The sequence below is a fragment of the Arachis ipaensis genome, chromosome B8 (genome assembly GCF_059453495.1).
Source record: "Arachis ipaensis isolate K30076 ecotype BB chromosome B8, ASM5945349v1, whole genome shotgun sequence".
In the NCBI taxonomy this organism is placed as follows: domain Eukaryota; kingdom Viridiplantae; phylum Streptophyta; class Magnoliopsida; order Fabales; family Fabaceae; genus Arachis; species Arachis ipaensis.
In genome coordinates, this window is record NC_142443.1 from 26,920,845 (window position 1) to 26,946,441 (window position 25,597).

The 25,597-nt window shown below is 35.1% G+C and overlaps 2 protein-coding genes across 2 annotated transcripts; both read right to left on the reverse strand.

Annotated features, from left to right (window-relative positions):
- Positions 1 to 19,347: 19,347 nt before the first annotated feature.
- On the reverse strand, positions 19,348 to 19,905 carry LOC148547506 (uncharacterized). Its single transcript, XM_088495473.1, has one exon. It carries the CDS (start codon positions 19,903 to 19,905, stop codon positions 19,348 to 19,350), a length of 558 nt encoding a protein of 185 aa, XP_088351599.1.
- Positions 19,906 to 23,565: 3,660 nt separating this feature from the next.
- Positions 23,566 to 23,999, reverse strand: LOC148547507 (uncharacterized). Its single transcript, XM_088497659.1, has one exon. The coding sequence runs from the start codon at positions 23,870 to 23,872 to the stop codon at positions 23,735 to 23,737; it is 138 nt and encodes a 45-aa protein (XP_088353785.1). The 5' UTR covers positions 23,873 to 23,999; the 3' UTR covers positions 23,566 to 23,734.
- Positions 24,000 to 25,597: the final 1,598 nt, after the last annotated feature.

The window sequence follows — 25,597 nt, forward strand, 5'->3', positions numbered from 1 at the left end:
CTGTGTCCGACCTGAAACTCCACGCCGCCGTCCAGGTTATAATCCACTCCACAGCTGTCCTCCACCGGGTTCCTCTCATGCATGGCGTCCAGATGTAGACTGTGATAGTGACTTGGCACAGCCAATAGCGCCGGAATTGGATGAGGTGGAGGCAGCACATGGCGCGGCACAGCCCCTGCAGGTGTCTCCGGCACAAACTCATCCTCATTGCCACCATCGGAAAACTCACTTTTCGCACTGTCCGCCACGTAATCCTCGTCTGACTCCTCCTCACCCTCCTCTGCCTCATGCTCCGGAATCACGACATGAATAGGAGGTGGTGCGAGAGGTCGGTCTTCCTGCACGTAGGTTTCCTGTACGGACGGCCCACTACCGTCGTGACCCACCTCGGCAGCCTGCTCCATTACCTGTTCACACATGATCCTCCCATGAATGTCGAACATCATTCGCACTGCTCGTCTCTGTGAAGTCGGAATAGTCGAAACCGAAAAACTCCATTTTCCATGGGTGCCAGCAACCTATACGCCACTCTTCCGATTTCGTCCCCTTGTGTCCCACCGAGCTTGCTCAATATCAAACTCTTCAAATCCGACAACGTCTCCACACGCTGAGTGCGAAACAATATCGGATCCTGACACTCAAATGTCACCCCGTTGTCGCCATTCCTCATGCGACAATTGGGATAAAGAAGCACAACTATAAATGCATTGTTACTGGCCATTCAGCTATGTTTTTCAGAGAAATAAGAGACAGAAGAAGGAAATGAAATGTGTGTGAAGAATACCAAAGGTTACACATCCTTTTATAGAACCTGAACATTTGTTATATATATATATATATCGTTTATAGTGTAAACGAGATATACACGTGTTCATCTAACTTACCATATCTCGTTTACACTGTAAACGAGATACATGAAAAAGCATCTCGTTTACAGTGTGAACGAGATATAGTAAAAAAATTTAATTCAATAAATATTGGTAAAAATATTTATTCTGATAAATATTACATTTATTTTATTAATAAAATAAAAAATCCTGATATGCATGTATAACAAGAAGACAACTCAAATATAATAAAATTTATTTTTGTTTTTATTTTTTAATTAAAGTGACACCTCATTACAATTAATACACTTTATTTTACATATTAACACAATCACTAGAGCAACATTTACTTTATTATAAATTTATAATCAAATAGTGATAAATATGAGAATGGTAAGATAAAAATACTGTAAATCGAGCTTGAAAATTTTCAACGGTCTAGAAAAGGAAATCAAATTTAGGATCATTTTTTTTTTAATTTAAACACTAAAACAGATTTATAATTTTATTTTTGTTGTGTCTGTAATAATGAATTATACATGAGATAACTTATTTTTGACATAAAATAAAATAGAGAAAAAAAATACACATTCATATATTCTAGTTTAATTTCCTGTATGATGTAACTTACATCTAATTTTTACTATAATTACGGTAAAATTTTTACTATCTTTTCAAATATTACAAACATCAATATTTTAGAATTTTTTCTAATTTTATCTGGTACAAACTAAACTTTTAACCAAGCTTGATTTGGATAAGTTTATTCTCTAAACTCTTAAGATTAAGTGTTTGTTTGGACGTTATTATTTTGATAAAAAAATCTTTTTTAATGAAAAAAGATTTTTTATTATTTTTTAGCGTGTTTGGCAAATTTCTAGTAGTAAAAGTAAAAGCACTAGAGCAACATCTTTTTTTAAAAGATCTTTTTTCTTTAAAAAAAAGATTTTTTCATGTAATAAATAAATAAATAAGTACTTTTATATGATTATACCCGAACATAATTGATAAATAAAAAGATCTTTTTGCATGAGATACCCAAATATAAAATTACTTTTACTTTTCTATATAATTTTTAAAAAAAATAATTCGAAAAAAGATATTTTCTTAGAAACTCACCTAAACAAACCCTAAGTACTAACCCAACTTAGCAAGAGAAACCTCTCAGGCTCATGATTATAAAACATAAATTAAACAAAAGAGAATGACATAAAATAGCTTTTTTAATTTCTTGAAGCTAACTCTCTTTATTTTTTCTCTCAAATAACTTTTTCAAATACCTCACACATTATCTTTTACTATGAGAAAACAAAGAAAGATAAACTCAGAAAGCAAGATATATAATGTAATCTCAAGAAGGAGAAGAAATATGGTAGCTTGAAAGCTATGTGAAGAACCAAATTCAAGTACTCTCAAATGTTGCCTTTCATTTTAACAGAATACTCCTTTTAGTATATGTGCATTGCTTTCAAAACTTCAAATTTTAAGTAGTGAGGGTGCTAGGTTAGCTCAGAGTTTTGGGTTCTCTTTCCTTACTTCAATTCTTTATTGATTATTTCCTTATGTATGGGGTAATGCTTCCAAGACTTGAGTTAGTGGGAAAAGTCAAGTTGCTAAGTTCTTCTTCTTCTCCCAAGAAATCAGAGTAGAAAATTAGGGTAGAACAGCAAAGTAGATCGGCGTAGAGGTGCTAGAAAGATGGACAATAATAATTTGTACCATTGATACAAGCTTTGGCTCCAAGTTTCATTTTCAATCCTTGATTTGAATTGGAAAAAGGTAACCTCCATTTTTTTCTTCTTATCCGAATTATAATTACGAAAAAGAGGTAGTTTCAACAAGTCATTTGACTTGCATAAGAATGAATTTTTTAGCAATAACTTTTTCTTTTGACCATCCTTAATATTTGGTTTTGATTTGGCTCCATTGATTTGACTTAGCCTCTAAAATTTATTTTTGTCCTTCTTTTTCTCTTTAATTCTTAATCAAAAGTGAAACACTTTTTTTCTAATTTTTGCTTTGTCCGAAACTGATGAAGTTTTAACAGTAGCAACAAGCTTTTCTCTTCATAAAGCCAATGGACTAGACTTAGTTTTTTGGTTTATCCAAACGGTATCCTCCAACCCGACAGGTTAAGGACTAATCCGTCGCGGATCTGAGCTCCATTTAAGGGTCTGTCACTGGCCAATGAGTTGCTGCATGCACAAGGCGGGATTCGAACTCCCGACACTTGTTTAAGCAGACGAGTGAGCTGACCACTCGACCAACCCAAGTTGGTTGACTAGACTTAGTTGATGATAAATGATTGCATTGTTGATTCATTTACTAGTTTTTGTTCTAAGTAGCAACATTATGGACAAATTGCTCTTTTTATTGGGCTGCTCGAATAAATATGGGCCTCTACTATGAACACACATTAAACAATTCTTTTAGAATTTCAACCCAACCAAATATATATGTTCATCATCACCAAAAATTAAGTTATTGTTTTCTAAATTCAACAATCTCTTCCTTAATGACAAACATAATATATATGAGGTATTAATCAAATAAATTGAAATAGAACAATTTAGAAGCTTTCCTTTGATGATATCAATTCAAATGTTGAGATGCTCTCCTTCTTTTTCATAACGAATACTCTCCCTTAATATGAGCTTCTCCACAATTTGAGGGATATACAAAAACAGAATAATCCATACAAATAAACTACCAAAAATTAATTTGTATAGTAATATGGTATACAAAACTTCAGCATGATATGCAAAACTTTAGCAGCACAGATATAACCATAATATAATCATAAGCACACAAGCATTCATAAAATTCAAATGACTTAAAGTCAAACAAGTTCAGTCCGTAATCATAAGACTAATAATCAATAACCTAAGCAAGTCGCAAGTCTCGTATGTACAATAATCAATAACTTAAGCAAATCGCAAGTTTCGTATATATATTTTTCTCCTCCTTTTATTATTAAGGTGGATAGAGAAAAACAAAAACAAAATCTATAAATTAGAGTGTTAAAGGAGTGTGAAAATAAAAAATTACTTCTTGAAATATTGTCAAAATAATCTAAAAAACAAATGAAGATTTATTTAAAGACAAAATTAAGATATAAATTTTTTTTTGATAAAAAAATATAATGAAGAATCAATCCTTGGTAAAAATTTATATAGCTTAAAAAGAAGGTTTCAGAAACAAAATGAACTACATATGTAATAAGATTCAAATAATACTCCATGTCCTTTTCTCCACACTTAAAAGAATTCAGATTATGAATGTGGGTTTGTGATGACTGAAGAAATTTTCGAGAACTCTCGAAAATTTTGGAAAGGTTTTAAATAAACCTGTCTCTTTGTGTAGTGATTTTCTTCCTCATCTTAATAATACAGATATGATACAGTTTTTTAGAAAAAAATAAAAAAATATAAATTGAATGAGAAATGTGAAGAGTTTTACAAGTTATATGATGATGCGAAATGAATATCAACTGCAACACGTTATGAAAACTCTTAGAAATAGGAAAAGTCGGAGCCTAAAAGACTTGTTTTGAAAAAGGTTTAACAAGTGCCGAGAAAAATTGTACCTGTGCAAAAAAATTGATTTAATGTAGAGAAAAGGCAAAATTAAAAAATGTGAATTTATTTTTGACAAAAACAATGAGGCACACTCATGTAAAGAGAAAAATTCATTTTGGGCCCAAAAGGATATGTTAAAGAAACACAAAGGACTACTTGGGATAAAAAATCTGTTTGGTCCACATGATGTTTCTTTTCAAAAATTGAAACTAACTTCAACGTTCTTTTTAAAAGATTCTTCATCTGCCTAGAAACATCTCATATCGACTTGGGAAACAAAATCTTTAAACAATACATCAGCAAGATTAAAACAAAGATTCATAACAAAGTATGTCTAAAGTAGTTCTTAGTTTATACAACTTATTTTCTGTCAAAGACTTGGTGAATATATTAATAAGTTATTTCTCCGATTTAATAAATTAAATATTAATATTATTCTTTTAGATATGTTCTCTTATTAAGTGATATCTCATTTTAATATGTTTTGTTCTTAAGTACAAAATAGAATTTTTAAAAATATTTATAGCATTTTTATTATCATAAAACAAAGGTATATTATCAGCTTTTAATTTGTAATAGGCTAATTGAGTTTTTAACCATAATAATTAGGAATAACAAGACGACGATGCAATATATTCGGCTTCAGTAGTGGATAAAGTCACGGTGGACTGTTTCTTGTTTGACCACATATTCAGAAAACTTTTTAAAAAGTAACAAATTCCTAAAATACTTCTCCGATCCACTCTATTTTTATCAAAATCTGCATCATAATAATTAGGGGTGGCAAACGGAAAAGTCCGCCCCGTCCCGCCAAAGCCCGCCACTCCCCGCCTAATGAGACAATTCTGAAATCTCACCCCGCCCCGCCTAATAGCGGCTGGCGGTCCAAGCCCACCAAATCTCTTTTTTATTTTTTATTTCTACTATTAAGTATGAAATAATATAAATTACCAAAAAAAAATTATTAAATAATATATATAATTTCACAACTATTTTAATAAATTTATAATTTCTAAAGATATAAAAAATTATAATTTCTAAATTCACAAACATTAAAGTCATTATAATTATAAATATGTAATAAACATAATTATAAACCAAGTTTTTTAAAACAAAATAATAAAACCAACATTGTCCAAAGTAAAATAAATATTATCCAAAATATATAATTAAACATCTACAAGTTTAGAACATAATCAATCAAACGTAAAACATAATCTAAAATACTAAATTAGAACATCTTAAAAAAATTCTAAGCCCATCGGAGAAGCCCGTCCCACTCCGCCAAAGCCCGCGGTTTAAGCATTGTAGTGTACATTAGGTAAGCTTTTGATGTGTAGCGGTCTCAATTTTCTAGCCTGACCCACCTTTTTTGGTGGGTTACGTGTAGGGGTGAAAATAGGACAGGCGGCATGCCAGGGGCCTGTAGCCTGGCCTATGTTTGGCCTGGCCTAGCCTAGCCTGTTATAAAATAGGCACAGGTTCAGGCTGTTATAAAAGCCTTATTATGTTGATAGGTCTGGCTCAGGCTCACTAATTAGCCTGGCCTGGCCTGTCAGGCCTGTTTGAGCCTTTTAATACATAATTATATATATATATATATATATATATATATATAAATAATTTTTTTATTATTAACAAAATTATGAGATTTTTAAATTTATTATATTTAATTATAAATAGTTTTGTATATTTTAAATACTTTAAAATTTAAAAATTCTTATAAATATTAAATATGACATTTTACATATAAATATGTTTATTAAAAAATATTTTTTAAATAATATTTTTATTTTGTAAAAAAAAAATAGCAGGCCTTTTAACAGATTTTAGGTCAGACCAGGCTGAATAACAGGCCAGGCTTAATACTTTGAAAAAAGCCTATAGCAGGCTGCAGGCCAGACTCAGGCCAATCAACTACATGACAGGCCAGGCCTGTTAAGAACAAAATCTGGCCTGGCCTGGCCTGTTTCCACCCCTAGTTACGTGGGCCGGACCAACAGATTTAGACCCGTTTGCTACCCTTAACAATAACCAACTACAGAAAAATCATCAATCCTAAATACCATAAATCAAAATTGGATGTGCTATAAATATATCTAATGATTCTTTTAACTGTCGAAAGATGTGATTCCTTAGGTAGTGATTGGAATCTAGAACAAAATTCATCACTTTGTACAATATCAAACTTGATGCTTGAAACCTTGACTCTTGATACTAATGGAAGGTTTTCAATGACCTAGAGAAGGGGGTGAAATCTAGAGTTACTTTTTTTACTTTTAAAGTTGAACACCAAAGCAGATTTTGCAACTTTGTTACTGTGATAATGATTATACAGTAGACAAGCTATTTTTGTCTCATAACGATCGAGATAAATAGAGTAGAGAAGAGATAAATACAAAGCCATATATCTTGGTTCAACCATATTGTACAATGTGGCCTACATCCAATCTCCACCACAACTATGGCAAAATTTTTACTATCTTTTCAAAGATTACAAACACTAATTCCTATAATTCTTCCTAATCTTATCCGAGACAAACCAAACTTCTAACCAAACTTGATTTCTCTAGGTTCACTACCTACACTCTCAACAGTCAACACTAAGTGCTCACCCAACTTAATAAGAGAGATATCTCAAGCTCATGATTACAAAATAGAAATTAAATAAAAGAAATTGACATAAAATGACTTTTCTCTCCAAGCTAACTCTCCTTGTCTTTTCTTTCAAATGGCTTTTTCAAATACCTCACACATTGCTTTTTACCATGAGAAAATAAAGATAAACCGAGAAAGCAAGATATACAATGTAACTTCATGAAAGAGAAAAAATACGGTAGCTTGAAAGCTATGTGAAGAACCAGATTCAAGTACTTTCAAATGTTGCCTTCTATCTTAGCAGAATTTTTTCTTTAGTGTAGATGCATTGCTTCCAAAACTTCTAGCTTTGTGTGATGAGGGTGCTAGGTTAACTCAAAATTTTGGGTTCTCTTTCGTTACTTCAATTCTTGGCTGATTACTCCCTTATATATGGGATAATGCCTCCAATACTTGAGCTAGTGAGAAGAGTCAACTTCTTGAGCATTTGACCAGCTAAATTTTTTTTTCCAAAAATCATAGCAGAAAATCAGGATAAAATAATAGAGTAGATTGGCACAGAAATGCTGGAAAGATGGATAATAATAATCTGTACTATTGATATAAGTTTTGGCTCCAAATTTTGTTTTCAACCCTTGATTTAAATCAAAAAAAGATCACCTCTATTTTCTTCTTCTTACCCAAATTGTAGTTGTGAAAAAAATGTAGCTTCAACACGCCATTTGACTTGCACAATAATAAATATTTAGCAATATTTTTTCTTTTGACTATCCTTAATATTTGGTTTTGATTTGGCTCCATTGATTTGACTTAGCCTCCAAATTTTATTTTTCTTTCCTTTTTCTCTTTGATGCTTAATCAAAAGTGAAACACTTTTTTTTTATTTTTGCTTTTTTCAAACGGATGAAGTTCCAACTACAACAGTAAGCTTTTCTCTTCATAAAGTCAATGTACTGGACTTGGTTGACGATAAATGATTGCATTGTTGATCCACTAACTGGTTTTTGTCCAAGTAGCAACATTATGAATAAATTGCTCTTTTTATTGGGTTGTTCAAACAACTATAGGACTGCACTATGAACACACATCAAATAATGTTTTTGAACTTTTGATAAACCACTATTTTATGGTTTATCTTGTGTTCAATTGAGTGGTTTTTATCAATTCTTTACCTACTTATTCATATAATTTGCATGATTTTATGTTTTCCTTCCTGATTTTGTACTATGATTGAAAACATGTTTCTTTGGCCTTAAATTTGCTATGTTTAAATCCTCTCTTATTACCATTCGATGCCTTGATATGTGTGTTAAGTATTTTCAGAGATTACAGGGCAGGAATGGCTTAGAGGATGGAAAAAAAGCATGCAAAAGTGGAAGGAATACAAGAAACTGAAGTAATTGCTGAGTTGTCCAACCTGACCTCTTCGTACTCAATCGATCATAACTTGAGCTACAGAGGTCTAAATGAGGCGGTTCTAGTTGCGTTGGAAAGCTAACTTCTGGGGCTTCAAAATGATATATAATTTACCATATTTTCTCTGAAGATAAGTGACACGCACGCGTGGATCTGTGAAAAACCAACGACCTGTACGTAGCAAAATTCGCCCCTAGCAATTTCTGGGCTGTTTTTGGCTCAGTTCTCGGCCCAAAAAACACAGATTAGAGGCTATAAAGTAGGAAAATCCATTCATTCAATCATACAATATTCATTACTCATAATTTTATGTTTTAGATGTAGTTTCTAGAGAGAGAGCTCTCTCCTCTCTCTTAGGTTTTAGGATTTAGGATTTCTCTTAGTTTATGGTTCATTCCTTCTCAATTCCAGGTTCAATGTTCCTTAATTTAGTTTCTTTTCTACTTTTAATTTTCTTAGTATTCTAATTTATCTATTTTTTCCTTATTGATTACTTATGTTGCCAAATTGGTTTATGAATTCCTATGTTTAATTTGATTTTCTATTTAATACAAGTCGAGGTATTTCAGATTTATGATTACTTTCTTCTATTTATGGTATAAATAATTTAGATTTTTTTCCCTTTGCTTTGGTTGAGTAATTGGTGACACTTGAGTTATCAAACTCAGCTGTTGATTGAAAATTGGAATTTGCTTATTGATTTGGATCCCTCTAAAGCTAGTCTTTTCACAGGAGTTGACTAGGACTTGAGGAATCAAATTGATTAGTCCACTTGACTTTCCTTTATTTAGTAAGGGTTAACTAAGTGGGAGTAATAAATAATTCTCATCACACCTGATAAGGATAACTAGGATGGGATTTCCAATTCTTATACCTTGCAATGGTTTTCATGATAATTAATTTACTTTCTTGCCAGTTTATTTTTCCTATTCACTATTCAAAAACCCCAAAAAGATAATCTTCCATAACCAATAATAAATCACACCTCCATGCAATTCCTTGAGAGACGACCCGAGGTTTAAATACTTCGGTTATAAATTTTATTGGGTTTGCTTAAGTGACATCCAAAACTTTTGTACGAAAGGATTTCTTGTCGGTCTAGAAGCTATACTTGCAACGAGAACTTAATTGTGAAAATTCTAGACCGCGCGAGAGTTCCGTTTATCAACTTTCAACCCAACTAAATACATATGTTTGTCATCACCAAAAATTAAGTTATTATTTTTTAAACTCAATAGAACTTCAAATACTGGTAGTTCCACGCACATTGGTGGTTTCATATCTATGGGTAAATATGCAAGTAGAATGATAAAATTAAAATAGTGTAATTTTAATACTCATTTTAATTATGAGCAAAGCTTTTTTATTCTTTTTTTTTATGGATTAAAACTATAATATTATAGGAAAAAACTACAGGAGTAAAACCTTTTCTAGAGGAGGTTTATACCAAATGCCATATCAAAAAGGACAAAACTTAAATTGATAAAAAATCTGAGAGAGCTATTGTGCATGTTTGGGCGCCATTATTTTGTTAAAAAAGATCTTTTTTTCAATGAAAAAAGATCTTTTTTTGTTTTTTGGTAAATTTCTAGTAGTAAAAGTAAAAGTACTAGTAAAATCAAAAAAAGATCTTTTTTGAGAAGCTGTAATTTACATCTTTTTTTAAAAGATCTTTTTTCTTTAAAAAAAGATGTTTTTCATGTAATAAATAAACAAAAAAGTACTTTTATATTATTATACCCAAACATAATTAATTGATAAAAAGACCTTTTTACATGAGATATCCAAACACAAAATTACTTTTACTTCTCTATAAGATCTTTTAAAAAAAAATAATTCGAAAAAAGATCTTTTCTTAAAAGCTCACCCAAACAAGCTCAATTTGTATGTGATGCTAGTTTGTTCTTTATTTCTCTTTCAAAAAGATAATTTTTACTATAGGTTGATATTTGTTCATGGTATATTTGATTTCAATTAAAATGGATTGATTTTGTAAGGTAAATTCAAAAAGCGAAAGACAAAACTTTCTCAAATAGTTATATCTGATCTTTGGATAATGAGGAGATGTTGAGGCATCTAAGGAAAGTTTAGAGATGCCAAATAATTATACTATTTGGAATGAAGTTGTGTCAAAAGAAAAAAATAAGAGCTATTTTTGGTTTAGGTTCTTTTAGTTTACATCTTTCTTTAAAATTGAGTTCCAAAGTTTATCCAAAATTTTTCAAAGACAATCTAAATTTTGAACAAGAATTTCACATGTGAAAAGAAAAGGCAGAGAAGAAAAAAATGATTAATAAAGAGTAAAATATTAAGTTGGATGGTGCTGAGCACAAGTTAAAACATCAATGACGTCAACTAAAAACTCAACAGAAAAAAAACTAATTTTATTGAAAAGACACTTCATGCTTTATATAAAAAGTTGAATTTTTCATTTGCTTCAATCTTGTCTATTCCTGAGAAAGATGAACTTGAGATAGGCTTTAGTGATAATGATGATGATAATATAAGTGATTGATGTTTAGAGTATATGCTTTCTCTAATTTAGATTAAGAAATTTTTTGGTGAATTAGTTAATACATTTTAATTTATTCATAATTTGTGACCTTTTTAAAGGCTTTCTTTGTTTTAGATTAATTATTTTTTGCTTGTTTTAGTTTGTTACTTTGTTTACATTTATGGATATAATATTTTAATAATAAATCTTTTATTAAGTCTTTTATTACAATTAACTTTTTTATAATCTTATTATGTGTTTATAACTTTAACGATATAATATGAAAATTTTGTCTATTATACTGGTTCTCATATAAAAAGCATATCGTATACAAAACTTTTAATAAAATTATTATTTTTTAAAATATTTATCTATTAAATAGCAAATTATTTTGTATAAAAATTTATATTAAATTTGTGTGAAAATTTGTGTTTTATATGAAATTTGTTTAAAATAAATAAATTATATTTAATTAAATTTGTTTGAAATTTAATCAAAAAGAAACTTTTGATTTGTCTAAAATTTTCTGAAAAAATATGTTATATTTAACTCAATTTGTTAGAAATTTGTCTAAAATAAAATATTTTTTTGTTTAAAATTTATCTAAAATATATTATCTTTATATTAACTAATTTGTCTAAAATATATTATAATAATTAAAAATATGGCAAATAAATATCTATTCGAAATCTGTTATAAAATCGTTTGAACAAAATTTCAGAAAAAATTTCAAATAAAATATAAACTAATAACAAAGACTTTTAGAACGAAAAAATTTATCTAAATTATATTCAAAATAAAAAATTTATCTCTAATTTATTTAAAATTTATATAGTTTCGTCTCAAAATTTGTTCAAAAAAATCCTATTTCTAATAGTGTGAATATCAGACAAAGATATCTTGGTAAGACGATATTAATTTAGAGTTTAACTTGGACAATTAATATTTTTTTGTTGCCCACGTATACATTTTCCACCAAAAAGAAGACAAGCTCATCTGCGGTTGAATGAGTTATACAGTAGAAAAGCATAATCACACAAGAACAAGTACATAAGAAAATTAAATTGTTTTGCATCTCTAAGACAAGTATTTTTACTTCAAATTTCTTAACACATTGGTCAAATTGTAAGGCCCACATCGGTTGGAGAGAGGAACGAAGCATGTCTTATAAGGGTGTGGATACCTCTCTCTAACATGACGCGTTTTGACGAGTGAGTGTGGGGGGCTTCGGCTATCATCCCTATCGTCAAAGGCAAAACCGTGAGGCCTTGTGTGCCAAAGCGGACAATATCGTGCTAGCAGGTGGCCTGGGCTGTTACAGATGGTATCAGAGCCAGAACCCGGATCGATGTGCCAGCGAGGGCGTTGGACTCCCTTAGGGGGGTGGATTGTAAGGCCCACATCGGTTGGAGAGGGGAACGAAGCATGCCTTATAAGGGTGTGGATACCTCTCTCTAGCATGACGCGTTTTGACGAGTGAGTGTAGGGGGTTTCGGCTATCATCCCTATCGTCAAAGGCAAAACCGTGAGGCCTTGTGTGCCAAAGCGGACAATATTGTGCTAGCGGGTGGTCTGGGCTGTTACACAAATAATATAGTTTAAAAATTATAACGATAAAAGAATTTATAACTTCTAACAAGTGAGAAGAAAAATAAAGTTAAAAAAGAGATAGAATAAAATGAAAGGTTGTTATGGTAAATTTTTTATTTTTTAAAAGTAGTAATAATTATGTTTAGTGAATTTATAACATCTAAAAGTTATAATAATTATGTTTAGTGAATTAAATTAAAAATAATTTTTAATAAACACATACACAATGATTGTTACGTTTAGTAAAATATTTTTTAAAATTTAAAAATATTATAATAAATTTAAAAATTAAATTTAAAAATTAATTAAAGCATGAGGTTGTATTTAATTTTTAATTTTAATAAATATAAGTTAATTTTAAAAAATTTCCTCTTAAATATTTTTAAAAATATTTCTATTTTTTAAAAACCGTAAGAACAGATACACGAGGAGCTTGTGCTTTTTTTTTTTTTTAACCAAACCAAGCGGAGAGCGACAGCCACGGTTACTCTTACAAATACTTGTTGAATGTCTTTTAAAATATACGAATACCATAGCCAATTATATCAATTAAGCAAAAATAGGTAAAACATGAAAATTAGCAAATACTACGTGTTTGGAAAAAAGTTAGAAGTGTAATGTTTCTTAGAAAATAACATGCTATTAGAAGTGATAAATGAAATATTAAGAGTGTATTTGATTTAGTGTTTGAAGTATTAAATTTATGTTTAATTTTTTTTATTTGATTATTTTTTCTTCTTCTAATCATAAATGTAATTCTGTACTCTAATCCACGTTTAAATGAAGCTAAAAATGTTAATTTTTATGTTTATTTTTTTTGTTAGACTATTAATTAAAAAATATTATTTTTTTATCTACCAATCCTACTTTTTATTATTCATATGATAAATTTTGTTATTTTATTTTTATAATATTTTTTTATGCTCTCTCATTTATGTTATTATTTTTTACCGAGTTCTTATTATTTTTTATTCACATGAGTTCTCTTTTTTAACCACTTTTGTTATTTTTTTTTGTATGAAATTATTTTATTTTATTTGTTAATTTTATTAGTCCCATTAGAAAAAATAAATTAAATAAAAGAAACATCAAAGTAATATTAAATCATAAGTAGTAAAAAATTATAGTTAAAAAAATATTAAGAGTACTAAAAAAAAGTCAGAATTTATTTAAATATATAAAATAAAATAATAAAATAATATAAAATAATTATTTAAATTCATGTTTTTTTTAATAATTTTTTATCTAAAAATTATTTTAAATAATATAATTTAAATAACATTTAGTTTATTATAATCTATTTTAATACGAAAATTTTTAAATATAAATTATATTAACACTAACTCACTTTTAATCATAATTAAATTTATTAAAATTAATTTTATGCACACTTCTGTTTTCAAACTTCAATCCAAAGACACAATAAACAAGAACTTTAGGGTAAAAAATCCTAATAAGCCAAGGCAAGAAATGTGTAACGTAAATACGCCAAACTGAAAATCGTTTCAGCAATAAGCCAAACGTAATTTTTATGTAATTCGAACCAGGGTGGTTTGAACTACGAACCTTAGTAATTCGAACCAGGGTGGTTCGAATTAGGTGGAAAGGAACTTTGAATGTAATTCGAACCAATGTGGTTCGAACTAATACCTAAATTTTCTTCATAAATCGAACCAGGTAGGTTCGAACCTTGGGTGCACATAGTTCGAAGCAGGGTGGTTCGAATTATAGAGAGAGTCCGGCCTCAGTAATTCGAACCGGGCTGGTTCGAATTACACAAACCATAATTCGAACTGGGCCGGTTCGAATTAGTGGGAGAGAGACCTCTATATAACCGTTCTAAGCGTGAGTTGGTCTCATTAGATGGAGTAAAATGGCTAGTGAGGAGAGTTTTGTTGTTCTAGTTCACCACAGAGGATCCATTAAGAGGAAAACTCGTTCCGGAGTGAAGTTCATAGATAAGGATCCTCTATGTATGCACGGGCATATCGGCGCACAGTCTCCTCATCTGCATCCTCAGGGCACTCACCAAAAGTCTCTTGAAACCAGCTGCAGTTCACTGCGTACTTCTGAACCTGACTAGGAGGTGGTGTAACTCCGAGCAACTCCTGGAACCAGACTCAGGTTGGACGGCCACCCTCGATGTATATATGGAACTCTGACAGGCACCCGCTCACGTAACGGCCGTCCACTGGCAAACCCAGCTGGTATGCCACGTCCTGGAGTGTGATCGTGCACTCTCCGAACGGCATATGAAACGTGTGCGTCTCGGGACGCCATCGCTCAACGAATGCACTAACAAGGGCCTCGTCTAGCCGGAACCATCGGTCGTTCAACCTTGCAAGATGGTATAGACCTGCCATCTGCAAGTACGGAACGTATCTGTCATCAAGTCGCATGCCCTGCTGCCGCCGCATGCTCCTAATGCATCGCTGGGGCTGCGCATGAAATGAACCGCATAGTTAGAACCAGCTTAAAAACCAACCACAACCGTAAGCAACACGATAAATCATCAACAAACCATTCTGCTAAGTAAAACCGCATAACATTACATGAAAGATAAGCAACTGAAAAACAAACCCATAGATCGCAAAACTAAACCGCTAACATAAACCAGCTTAACGAGATCCACTAACAAGAAACAGCTTAACTAAACCGGTTTACATAAAACAGGTAGCGTAAAACAACTACCATCAAACAAGTCAAACAAATCACCAACATAAAACCACTAACGAAAACCACCTACCCTAAACCACTCACGTAAACCGCTTGCATAAACCACTCACAAAAACCGGTAACATAAACCACCAACATAAACCACTAACAGAAACCACTAACATAAACCACTACCCTAAACCACCAACCTAAACCACTAACATAAACCACTAACTTAAACCACTAACTTAAACCGCTAACTTAAACCACTAACATAAACCACCAACATAATCCCCTCACATAAACCACCTACATAAACCACTAACATAAACCACCATCTAACCCACATGCAAAACCACTAAGCCACAAATACCGCTAGAATAAAAAAAAAATTCCGTACTAACCTCGTCGTTGATGACCCTGGCTATATGAGCGACTCCGTCCAAGCGATATAACCGTGCCGGATCGTCCCCCATCAGCAGAGTATTCCGTTCAGGTCTTCCTCGGAGAGAATCTGGGTCGTTTTTTCTGAGATTTGGTGGGGTAGAGGGAAGGAATAATAGTTCGAATGAGGGTGATTCGAACTCCTTATATAGCCGAATCACCCCTAATTCGAACCAGCTTGGTTCGATTTATGAAGGAGCACGCCAAGGGTAATTCGAACCAGCTTGGTTCAAATTACATACGTTGCACACTTGCCTATAGTTCGAACTAGGTTAGTTCGAATTACTTGGGGTGGTAGTTCGAACCACATTGGTTCGAATTACATTCAAAGTTCCTCTCCACCTAATTCGAACCACCCTGGTTCGAATTACTAAGGTTCGTAGTTCGAACCACCCTGGTTCGAATTACATAAAAATAGGCTTTGGCTTATTGCTGAAACGATTTTCAGTTTGGCGTATTTACGTTACACATTTCTTGCCTTGGCTTATTAGGGTTTTTTACCCAAAACTTTAACTTGTTTCTTTTTGAAAAAAAATGATTAACTTAATTAGTTTATTTTTTTAAATTTCAATCTTTTATATAAAATATAATAAAATTGAAAGTTAATATTTTCTAATTAATAAGAAGTGATCAAGGAGCTGGATGAGCTTTGATAATGTTTCCCATATATAATTTTAGGGCAAAAAACCATATTGAGCCAAAGCAAGAATCTTGTAACCAAAATGCGCCAAATCCAATTTCGTTTCAGCAATGAGCCAAAGTGTATTTTAATATAATTCGAACCAAGCTGGTTCGAATTGCACTCCTTCATAATTCGAACCAACATGGTTCGATTTAGTGTTGAACGTTTTTGAATAATTCGAACCACTAAGGTTCGAACTTCTCTCATACATAATTCGAACCAGGGTGGTTCGAATTATGCTTTGAACTCGATTCCATGTAATTCGAACCAGGCTGGTTCGAATTACTCCTAGTGCACTCCTTCATAATTCGAACCAGGCTGGTTCGAATTAGGTGTGATTCGACTATATAAGGAGTTCGAATCACCCTCATCCGAACCATTATCCCTCCCCCTACCCCACAAAATCTCAGAGAAAACGACCCAGATTCTCTCCGAGGAAGACCTGAACGGACTACTCTGCTGATGGGGGACGATCCGACACGGTTATATCGGTTGGACGGAGTCGCTCATATAGCCGGGGTCATCAACGATGAGGTTAGTACGGAAATATTTTTGATTCAAGCGTTAGTTGTGCCTTAGTGGTTTTGTATCTTGGTTAGACGGTACTTTATGTTAGTGGTTTATGTAGGTGGTTTAGGTGAGGGGATTATGTAGGTGGTTTATGATAGTGGTTTAAGCTAGCGGTATAAGTTAGTGGTTTATGTTAGTGGTTTAGGGTGGTTGTTTAGGGTAGTGGTTTTTGTTAGTGGTTTAAGTCAGTGGTTTTTGGTAGTGGTTTATGTTGGTGGTTTATGTTAGCGGTTTTTGTTAGCGGTTTTTGCAAGCGGTTTTTTTTATGTGGTTTAGGGTAGTTGTTTCATGCTAGGTGGTTTAAGTAAGCCGGTTTATTGAATTTGTTTCTTGTTAATGGCTCTCGTTAATTGTGGTATATGCTAGCGGTTTAGTTGTGTGGTTTAGGGTTTGTTTTCCAGTTAGTTATCTTTCATGTAATGTTATGCTGTTTAATTTAGCAAAATGGTTAATGTAAACCGGTTTATGTAAACCGTTTTATGTAAACCCGTTTATGTAAACCGGTTTACTGTAAACCGGTTTATGTGAACCGGTTTACTGTAAAACCTGTGTAGTTATATATCTCAGTATGCGGTTCTTTTCATGCGCAGCCCGAGTGATGCATTAGGAGCATGAGGCGGCAGCAGGGCATGCGTCTTGATGACAGATACGTTCCATACTTGCAGATGGCAGGGCTATACCATCTTGCAAGGCTGAACGACCGGTGGTTCCGGCTAGACGAGGCGCTCGTCAGTGCATTCGTGGAGAGATGGCGTCCCGAGACGCACACGTTTCATATGCCGTTCGGAGAGTGCATGATCACACTCCAGGACGTGGCATACCAGCTGGGTTTGCCAGTCGATGGCCGTTACGTGAGCGGGTGCCTGTCAGAGTTCCATATATACATCGATGGCGGCCGTCCACCCTGGGTCTGGTTCCAGGAGTTGCTAGGAGTTATACCTCCTCCCAGTCAGGTTCAGAAGTACGCAGTGAACTGCAGCTGGTTTCAGGAGACCTTTGGTGAGTGCCCTGAGGATGCAGATGATGACACTGTTCGCCGATATGTCCGTGCGTACATCATGATGTTGCTGGGCACGCAGCTGTTTGCAGACAAGTCTGGCAACCGGATTCACATTAGATGGCTTCCATATGTAGCGAGGCTGGAGGAGCTGGGTACGTACAGCTGGGGTTCGGCAGCACTGGCCTGGTTGTACCGGTGCATGTGCAGAGTGGCAAACAGACATATTGTGAAGTTAGCGGGCCCGCTTCAGCTACTGCAGTCTTGGATCTTTTGGCGGTTTCCTCAGTTTAGGCCTGCAGGATATGAGACTTTCAGCTGGCCGTTGGCGTCGAGGTACTATACTGGGCCTATTCTTTTTCAATATGACTTACAGAATTGCGTGTATGTTAATACTCTATTGCATAATGTAAACACAGATATTAGTATATGTAACTCATGTGTATGGTGCAGATGGGCAGGTTACAACCCTTCCGGTAACGAGAAGGGTCCGAGAGTGCAGACGTGGAAGCTTCGGATAGACCGGTTACAGTCCAGGGAGGTTAGTATGCTAATTAATAACTGATGCTCTTTTAGTTAAATATTTTACACTTGGGTCGTACAGTTGCCCTGATAAGGGTGGGTTCGTTCTGCAGTTTATATGGATGCCGTACAGTAGCCCCGACGTACTTCAGGTGTTGCATCCGGAGGTTTTGGAGCCTCGGCACATGTCGGTGTGGCGCTCTGTGACCGCGCTGATCTACTTTGCTGTCATAGAGTGGCATCAGATAGATCGTGTTCTTCCTCAGTTTGGAGGGGTACAGACCCCTCCGCGTCCCGCCTTGAACATCGACTTTTTGATGTCCAAGGACGGGAGAGGCGGCGATCGATGGTTCCCCTCTTCCATGCGGAAGTGGCATGCATACTGGGACGCTCGTCAGGACAGTGTATTGAGGTTCGACGTTGTTGCCGACCCTGGACCGTCTCATCAGTTCCTTCAGTGGTGGAGTCAGCATGGGAAGAGGTTCTTGGCCGCGGACACTCAGCTGGGGGATCCGAGATCAGTTCCTATACCAGTTGAGGCCTCACAGCGGGGTCCGGGGCGAGTGCCTAACATGGATCCTCCGGATGACGTGCCTGACAGGCGCAGGGTTGAGAGGAGGATGGGTGTAGGGACACGGAGGAGCCAGCGTCAGTGGAGGTGGCCGGATCATAGCGCGAGGAGGGGTGCTAACCATGGGGACGACGATGACGACCAGCCTGGCCACGTTGGAGGAGGCACAGACGATGGAGGTACTAGTACACACGATGGCGGTCATGGAGGTGAGTGGTATGGCACAGGGCTCGGTGACGGGGCTGACACTGGTGACGCTGGACCTGGATCGGGCCCTCTTGGAGATTACTTCGTTGGTGTGCCAGCGGATGATCAGGCTGACAATAAGTTACATACGTGGTCAAGCAATGCATCTAACAAGACAACTTAAATGTAAATAACACTAACAATAACATCATGGAAGCTAATTTCGCCCTGTCTGAGACGATCCTACTACCTGTGGGCATCTACGTCTAGTGTGTCCGGGTTGGCGACAAAGGCCACACCGTTTTGGCCTGTTCGGATCTGCCTCATCCATATTTGTCCGTATCCTTGTGGATCTAGGCCTCCCCTCTCTCGCACGCCTTCTGTTTGGGTCCGGAATCACGGTGGGCCCATCGTAGGGTGGCCAGAAGCCCTCCGGGATTGGAGGTGTGAATCCCATCCGATAGACATTGAACACCGAGGTAATCTGATAGACGCTATGAACATAGGAGCTCCAGCTCACACGTGCGTAGGCACAGCATGCAAGTGCGTGCTGACACGGGAAATGAAGCGCCTGAAAGTACCCACAGTCACATGTCCGGGAGGCAAGCGATACTCGGTAAGTACCCAATGAGAAAGTACCAGTCGGAGTGGTCTCCGCTACGGTGAACTCGGAGTTATCACGGTCATACAACGTCACCGTGAAGCACCTGGCCGTCTTCAAGTTGGCTTCAATACACTTCACCAAATGCTGACTGAACTGCTGTCCGGTGCCCATCTGGGCCTCAGCCTCTCGCCCCTTGCGAACAAAGAGTTCGGCCAGCCTACCATATGTTGCCTTCACCAGGGATGCTACAGGAAGATTTCTTACACCCTTGAGGATTGAGTTCACACACTCGGAGATATTCGTCGTCATGTGACCGAATCTCCTCCCCTCATCGCGATGCTGCGTCCACAAGGAGTAATCAATACGGTTCGCCCACTCACACATCGCCGGGTCTTCAGACCGCAGTATATCAAACCAGTAATCAAACTCAACCTCAGTCTTCGCGTACGCTGCATTCACGAGAAGCCTCCTAGCGTCTTTGCCCTTGAAGGTAAGGGCGAAATTAGCCGCTACGTGTCGTATGCAGAATGCACGGTACGCAGATGGCGGTAACCAACCTCCGTCCGGGGCCTCAAGCGCAGACTTGATGCCGTTGTGCCTATCCGATATAACCAGCAGACCGGGCTGCGGGGTCACGTGCTGCCGAAGGTGCGAGAGAAAGAATGTCCAGGACTCCGCATTCTCACCCTCTACTAGTGCGAATGCGACAGGTAGAATGTTGGAGTTCCCGTCCTGTGCAATCGCAATGAGCAACGTTCCCCCATACTTACCATATAGATGTGTGCCGTCAATGCTGACTAGCGGCTTGCAATGCCGGAATGCCTCGATGCACGGAGGGAAAGTCCAGAAAAGTCTGTGGAAATAAGCTTGAGACTCGTCCACCTGTCCTCCAACTAGAACCGGGCTCGTCCTGAGGACTGCAACAGTACCAGGCATCGTCAGCTGGACACCCAACACCCACCTAGGTATCTCGCTGTATGACTCATCCCAGTCACCGTAGATGAGGCCAACGGCCTTCTGCTTCGCCATCCATACCCTCCTGTAAGTCGGCCTAAAACCAAAATGCGCTGCCGTGGCGTTCAGGAGCACCTTGATGCTAACCGATGCGTCAGCCCTAACCATTGGCATAATGAACGCCGAAATCACAGAATGATCCAAACTTCTGTGATCACTTGATATGGATGTGGCCAGGCAAGTGTGAGGGCCATTGTACCGTTTGACCTCCCAAATGCCCTTGCGCTTCCGGAGACTCAGTCGAATCAACCATGTGCACCCATTCCCGAACTCGGAACACTTGCCCACATACCGGCGGTGATCGGACTCCACCACCTTGTACTGTACCCCTCGCCGGATGCTGTAAGTCTTCACACTTAACAGGGCCTCATCTTTATCCTGGAATTGCTGACCAACCTGGAACTCTGTGAGACCAGCATTCCCTTCCGCATCTCTAGCTCCGAATCCAACAGGGTGCCCTAGCGCACCCTCATGCGTCATGGCGTCCAGGTCCAGCGAAGAAAAATATGGTGGATACTGCTGTGTGCCAGAGCTAGAACCACCGCCAGCCAATGCAGGCCCAGCCGCTACAACCTCGTCCCCGCTATCATCCTCAATCGTTTCGGGCTCAACGTCGTCCTCATCAGGATCACCCAATTCTCCGTCTCCGACGCCAACCGGTGGAACGCCGTGTAAAGCGTTTGGCTGAACATCAAAGGATCCTACCTCGTCGCGGACGCCGTCATTCAAATCAACAGCAAATGACGGAGAGGCGACAAGTTGGGCCGCTGGCTCGTAAACTGGGACGGAGGAAGAAGCCACAGCAGCCATGGAACTGGAGCCAGCTGCCGTGGCTACATTGGTGGTATTCCGGTTCGAACCCCCTGAGCTGGATACCACATCAACCAGCTTTGCCAGCAACTCTGATGTGCGGACCTCCGGAAACTGCCTCCGACAAAGAAACATGACTTGGAGGTCCTCATCACTACCAATCGTGAGACAATCATACTTCACCGTATCGTGCAGGATCGTGACTGGAATGCGATAGAAAAACTTCTTAATCCGCTTCGCACCTTCCAGGCCAAGTTTCATCAGCACAGATCTAACCAGGTCATCATAGCTTGTCGTTCGATTCACCACAATATAGAGAGGATTCTTATCTGTGAACTTAACTCCGGACCGAGTTTTCCTCTTGATGGATCCTCTGTGGTGTACCAAAACAGCAAAACTCTCCTCCTCACTAGCCATCTTACGTCCTCTAATGAGAGCAAATCACGTTTACAGCGTTTATATAGAGCTCTGAGTCCTACTAATTCGAACTAACCTGGTTCGAACCATGATACATGTAATTCGAACCAGCCTGGTTCGAATTACTACAATCAACCCCTCTCCCCATAATTCGAACCAACCTGGTTCGAATTATTACACTAAACTAATCTCCACATAATTCGAACTCAACCGGTTCGAATTACATGCTCTCCTGGTTCGAACCTAACCGGTTCGAATTATTTACATTTTTCCAGTAGTAGTTCGAACTTAGATGGTTCGAATTACTTGCTAATAGAGTTCGAACCTAGGTGGTTCGATTTATATAAATATGCCTCTTGGCTTATTGCTGAAACAAATTTCTGTTTGGCGTATTTTGGTTAAACATTTCTGCATGTGGCTTAATATGGTTTTTTGCCCATAATTTTATATGATCACTCTGTCCTTTGTTTTTTTTTTTTTTTTCCAAAATTCCGTCTTTTTGCTTATTCTTTTGTCAGGACTATTTTTGTTTTTTGTGACAGATTTTAGTCGGTAGACTCTGTTGTTTTTGTTTTTGGACTCGGCTCATCATCTTGTTTGAAAGACTTCCCGTAATCTTTTATTCTTTTATATATTAGGCTTATAAAATTTGGAAGGCAAAAAAACCAACGTGACGAGTGAGTGTCCCACAAGCATCCATGAATGCCTATCCAAAATTATATCGAAAAAGAACACAACAATTCAGTAAAGTATTCATATTTCATAAGAAATGTATCACGAGTGACTATTAAATCTTTATTTCATGGGACAAAAATCTATATTTTAGTTATAGAACATGATAGTATTAAGTCGAATAAGATCTATCCGAAACATAACTTGATTTTAACTAAAAAATGACACCAGATAATCGATATCCAAGTCGAATTTCAAGTTTAATAGATTCTGGAACATTCTTATCTGAAAGTTATTTTTCAAAAAAAAAAAAATAATTTTAAAATATTTTATACTTTATTTTACATCAAACACGAAAAGTAAGTATCAATTATTTTGTATTTTTAAAAAAAAATTAGTTCAAGAGAACCTAATTAAATTTATTTTATCTATTATAACAATTTAATTATAATTTTTTAAATTATAAATACCTAATTTGATGAAATTACGAGAATTAACATAGTAATTAGACTTAGAAAGTACATGTTTGGTTTTAAGTGATGATCTATGGCGAAGAAATTACACCCAGTATATGTTAGGGAAAAAAAGTGGATGATGTTTGTTTGAAATCGGGGCTAACGTGAGAGATGGTGAAGTGAAGGGGTTGACTTGGTATTAGAAGAAAATTGATTAAGGGTCAATTTCAAAATACATGACAGAACACATAAACCAGTAATTGAATTACATTAAAATTTGATAAGCGTGTTAAATCTAGAATGAATCTGAAAAAATAATAATGATCCGTCCATAATGAGTCAATATGAGTTCTAGATGTGTAGCATTTTGAATTTTGAATATTCATGGAAATTTATTTTCCAATTTAAGCAATTACTTGCAAATATATTGAGCATTTTCATAGTATAATACATGGATGCGAAATTAAGAACAAAGTAGATGCAAATTTTTTGCGCATGCTTAATTAGAATATTTTTTATGAGAAACATAAAATAGGAAAGAAGGACTAATACAATCAAAGAAAGTATATATATAAATAACATAGTAAATTAAAATGGAGGTAATACATTACAGTACAATACATGGTGAATTTTCAGTCCTTCTTTTCTTCTTTCTTTTCTTCTTGCTTGGTTTCTTTGACCTCTTTGGCTGCCTTGACTTTCGCAGGGCCCTTCTTTGGCTTCATGAAGCAAAAGCATGAGCAACAAGGACACTGAAACAAGAACTTCATTGTCCCTATTCAATTCTTCCCTTAGATCTCAGATTCCTGCTCTACAATGGAAAAACTGAAAAAGCCTCACCTTTTTTATTATTGTCTGCTTTCTCTTCTTTCCTAGTGTAATAATGTATACTACTACTTATTTAATTAATTCCTTTCTTTTCTTTTTTTCTGTTCCCTCTTTCTATATTTTCATTTATTTATTTACACTGTTTTGTACAAAGTAAATATTATTGGATATTCAAGTAACTGTTACGTTTCTCAAACAAACTCAATGCAATTTTCTTTCTCAAAAATACAATACTGTGAACTATATGTTTAAAAAAATAATAATAAAAGGCATTTTGATACTTGTCTGATAAGACTTGTAAATAATATAAAGAGAAAAAGATAATAGTAATTTTTGTTTCTAATTTTTAGAGAAATAAAAAAATAAATTTAATTTATGCCTTAAAATATATTTCCTATCTTTGTACCTATCTCTAATTTTTAACTCATTTTTATCTTGTTGTATTTATCTTAGAATTCTAAAATGCAATCGAAAAACTTACAATGTATCTTGAAAAAATTTGATCGAATTCAATTTTTAGTATTAATGTAAGAATTATTTTGATAGATGTACTAGAAGTCTCTGGTACGAGTTGTGAGATGAATTGGAGACTTATGATCCGAAATAGACACTCTAACGCTCAAGTCATAATGAATTTAAGAGGTATAAGGTGTGATGAATGAATGAGTACCTGAAAAGATTTCTGACTCCCCTTTATATAGCTAATGGTAGTTATCTCATCTTACCTTATCTGATTCAGATAATGAAAATATTTAAATTTGAATGTTGGTTAGAGATTGTAAGATTAGTTTGGACCGTTTTCATCTTATCTTATCTGACTAAGATAAGAGAGGTATTTAAATTCAAATGTTAGATCAGAATATTAGAAGTTATTGATCCGTTTTAGAGCCATATGACTCAATCTTAAAATTGTCGAATTTGTTGACCGTTTCGAGAAAAGACCCGAAAATCAAATCCTTAACAATAGATAGATAGTATATACGTATTTCTATAAGCATTTTAAGAACTATACATAGAAATATTTTGTATGCTCTAAGAACAAATAAATAAAATTCTTGTTTTCGTAATTTATTTTGCTAATTTGATGTTAATTTTTTATTTAAAATTTTAGAATTTAAAATTTTATTTTATTAATATTTTTAACCTTTAAATTAAAAATAATATTAAAACTATAATACTGATAAAAAAAAGACAATTAATTAATTAGAATAAAAACACTTACATGTTTTGTAAACATGTGAGAATTTCTCTCAAATATTTAGTACGTTTATAAAAATAAGAAATAAAAAAACATTGCCCATTGGATTCCACCTCAATCACTTTCAATGAAGATGCTTATCTAATAACGCCAGCGTTAGAGTGATGAAAGGTGAGTGGGGCTAGGATAGCCATGTTGAAAATAGGTCTTATTAGTCCCAATTGCTGATCTAATTAGAATCTCAATTTAATTTTTAAAATTTTTTAATATTATAATTTTAAATAAATCAATTAATTTTATAAAATTTGTATTAAATTTAACAATTTTATATTTTACGTATTTAATTTATTTTTTAAATTTCATATAAAATTACAATTTTTTTGTCTACCTTATCTATTGCTGCTTCTTTGTGGGTCAACTTGGCCATGCCATTGATGTACATTCCCCATTTTTCTTGTTCTTTGTCCAC

Bases quoted from the DNA above. Each gene is read 5' to 3' on its own strand.
- LOC148547507 (XM_088497659.1), bottom strand. From the start codon at position 23,872: ATGAAGTTCTTGTTTCAGTGTCCTTGTTGCTCATGCTTTTGCTTCATG.
- LOC148547506 (XM_088495473.1), bottom strand. From the start codon at position 19,905: ATGGGCACCGGACAGCAGTTCAGTCAGCATTTGGTGAAGTGTATTGAA.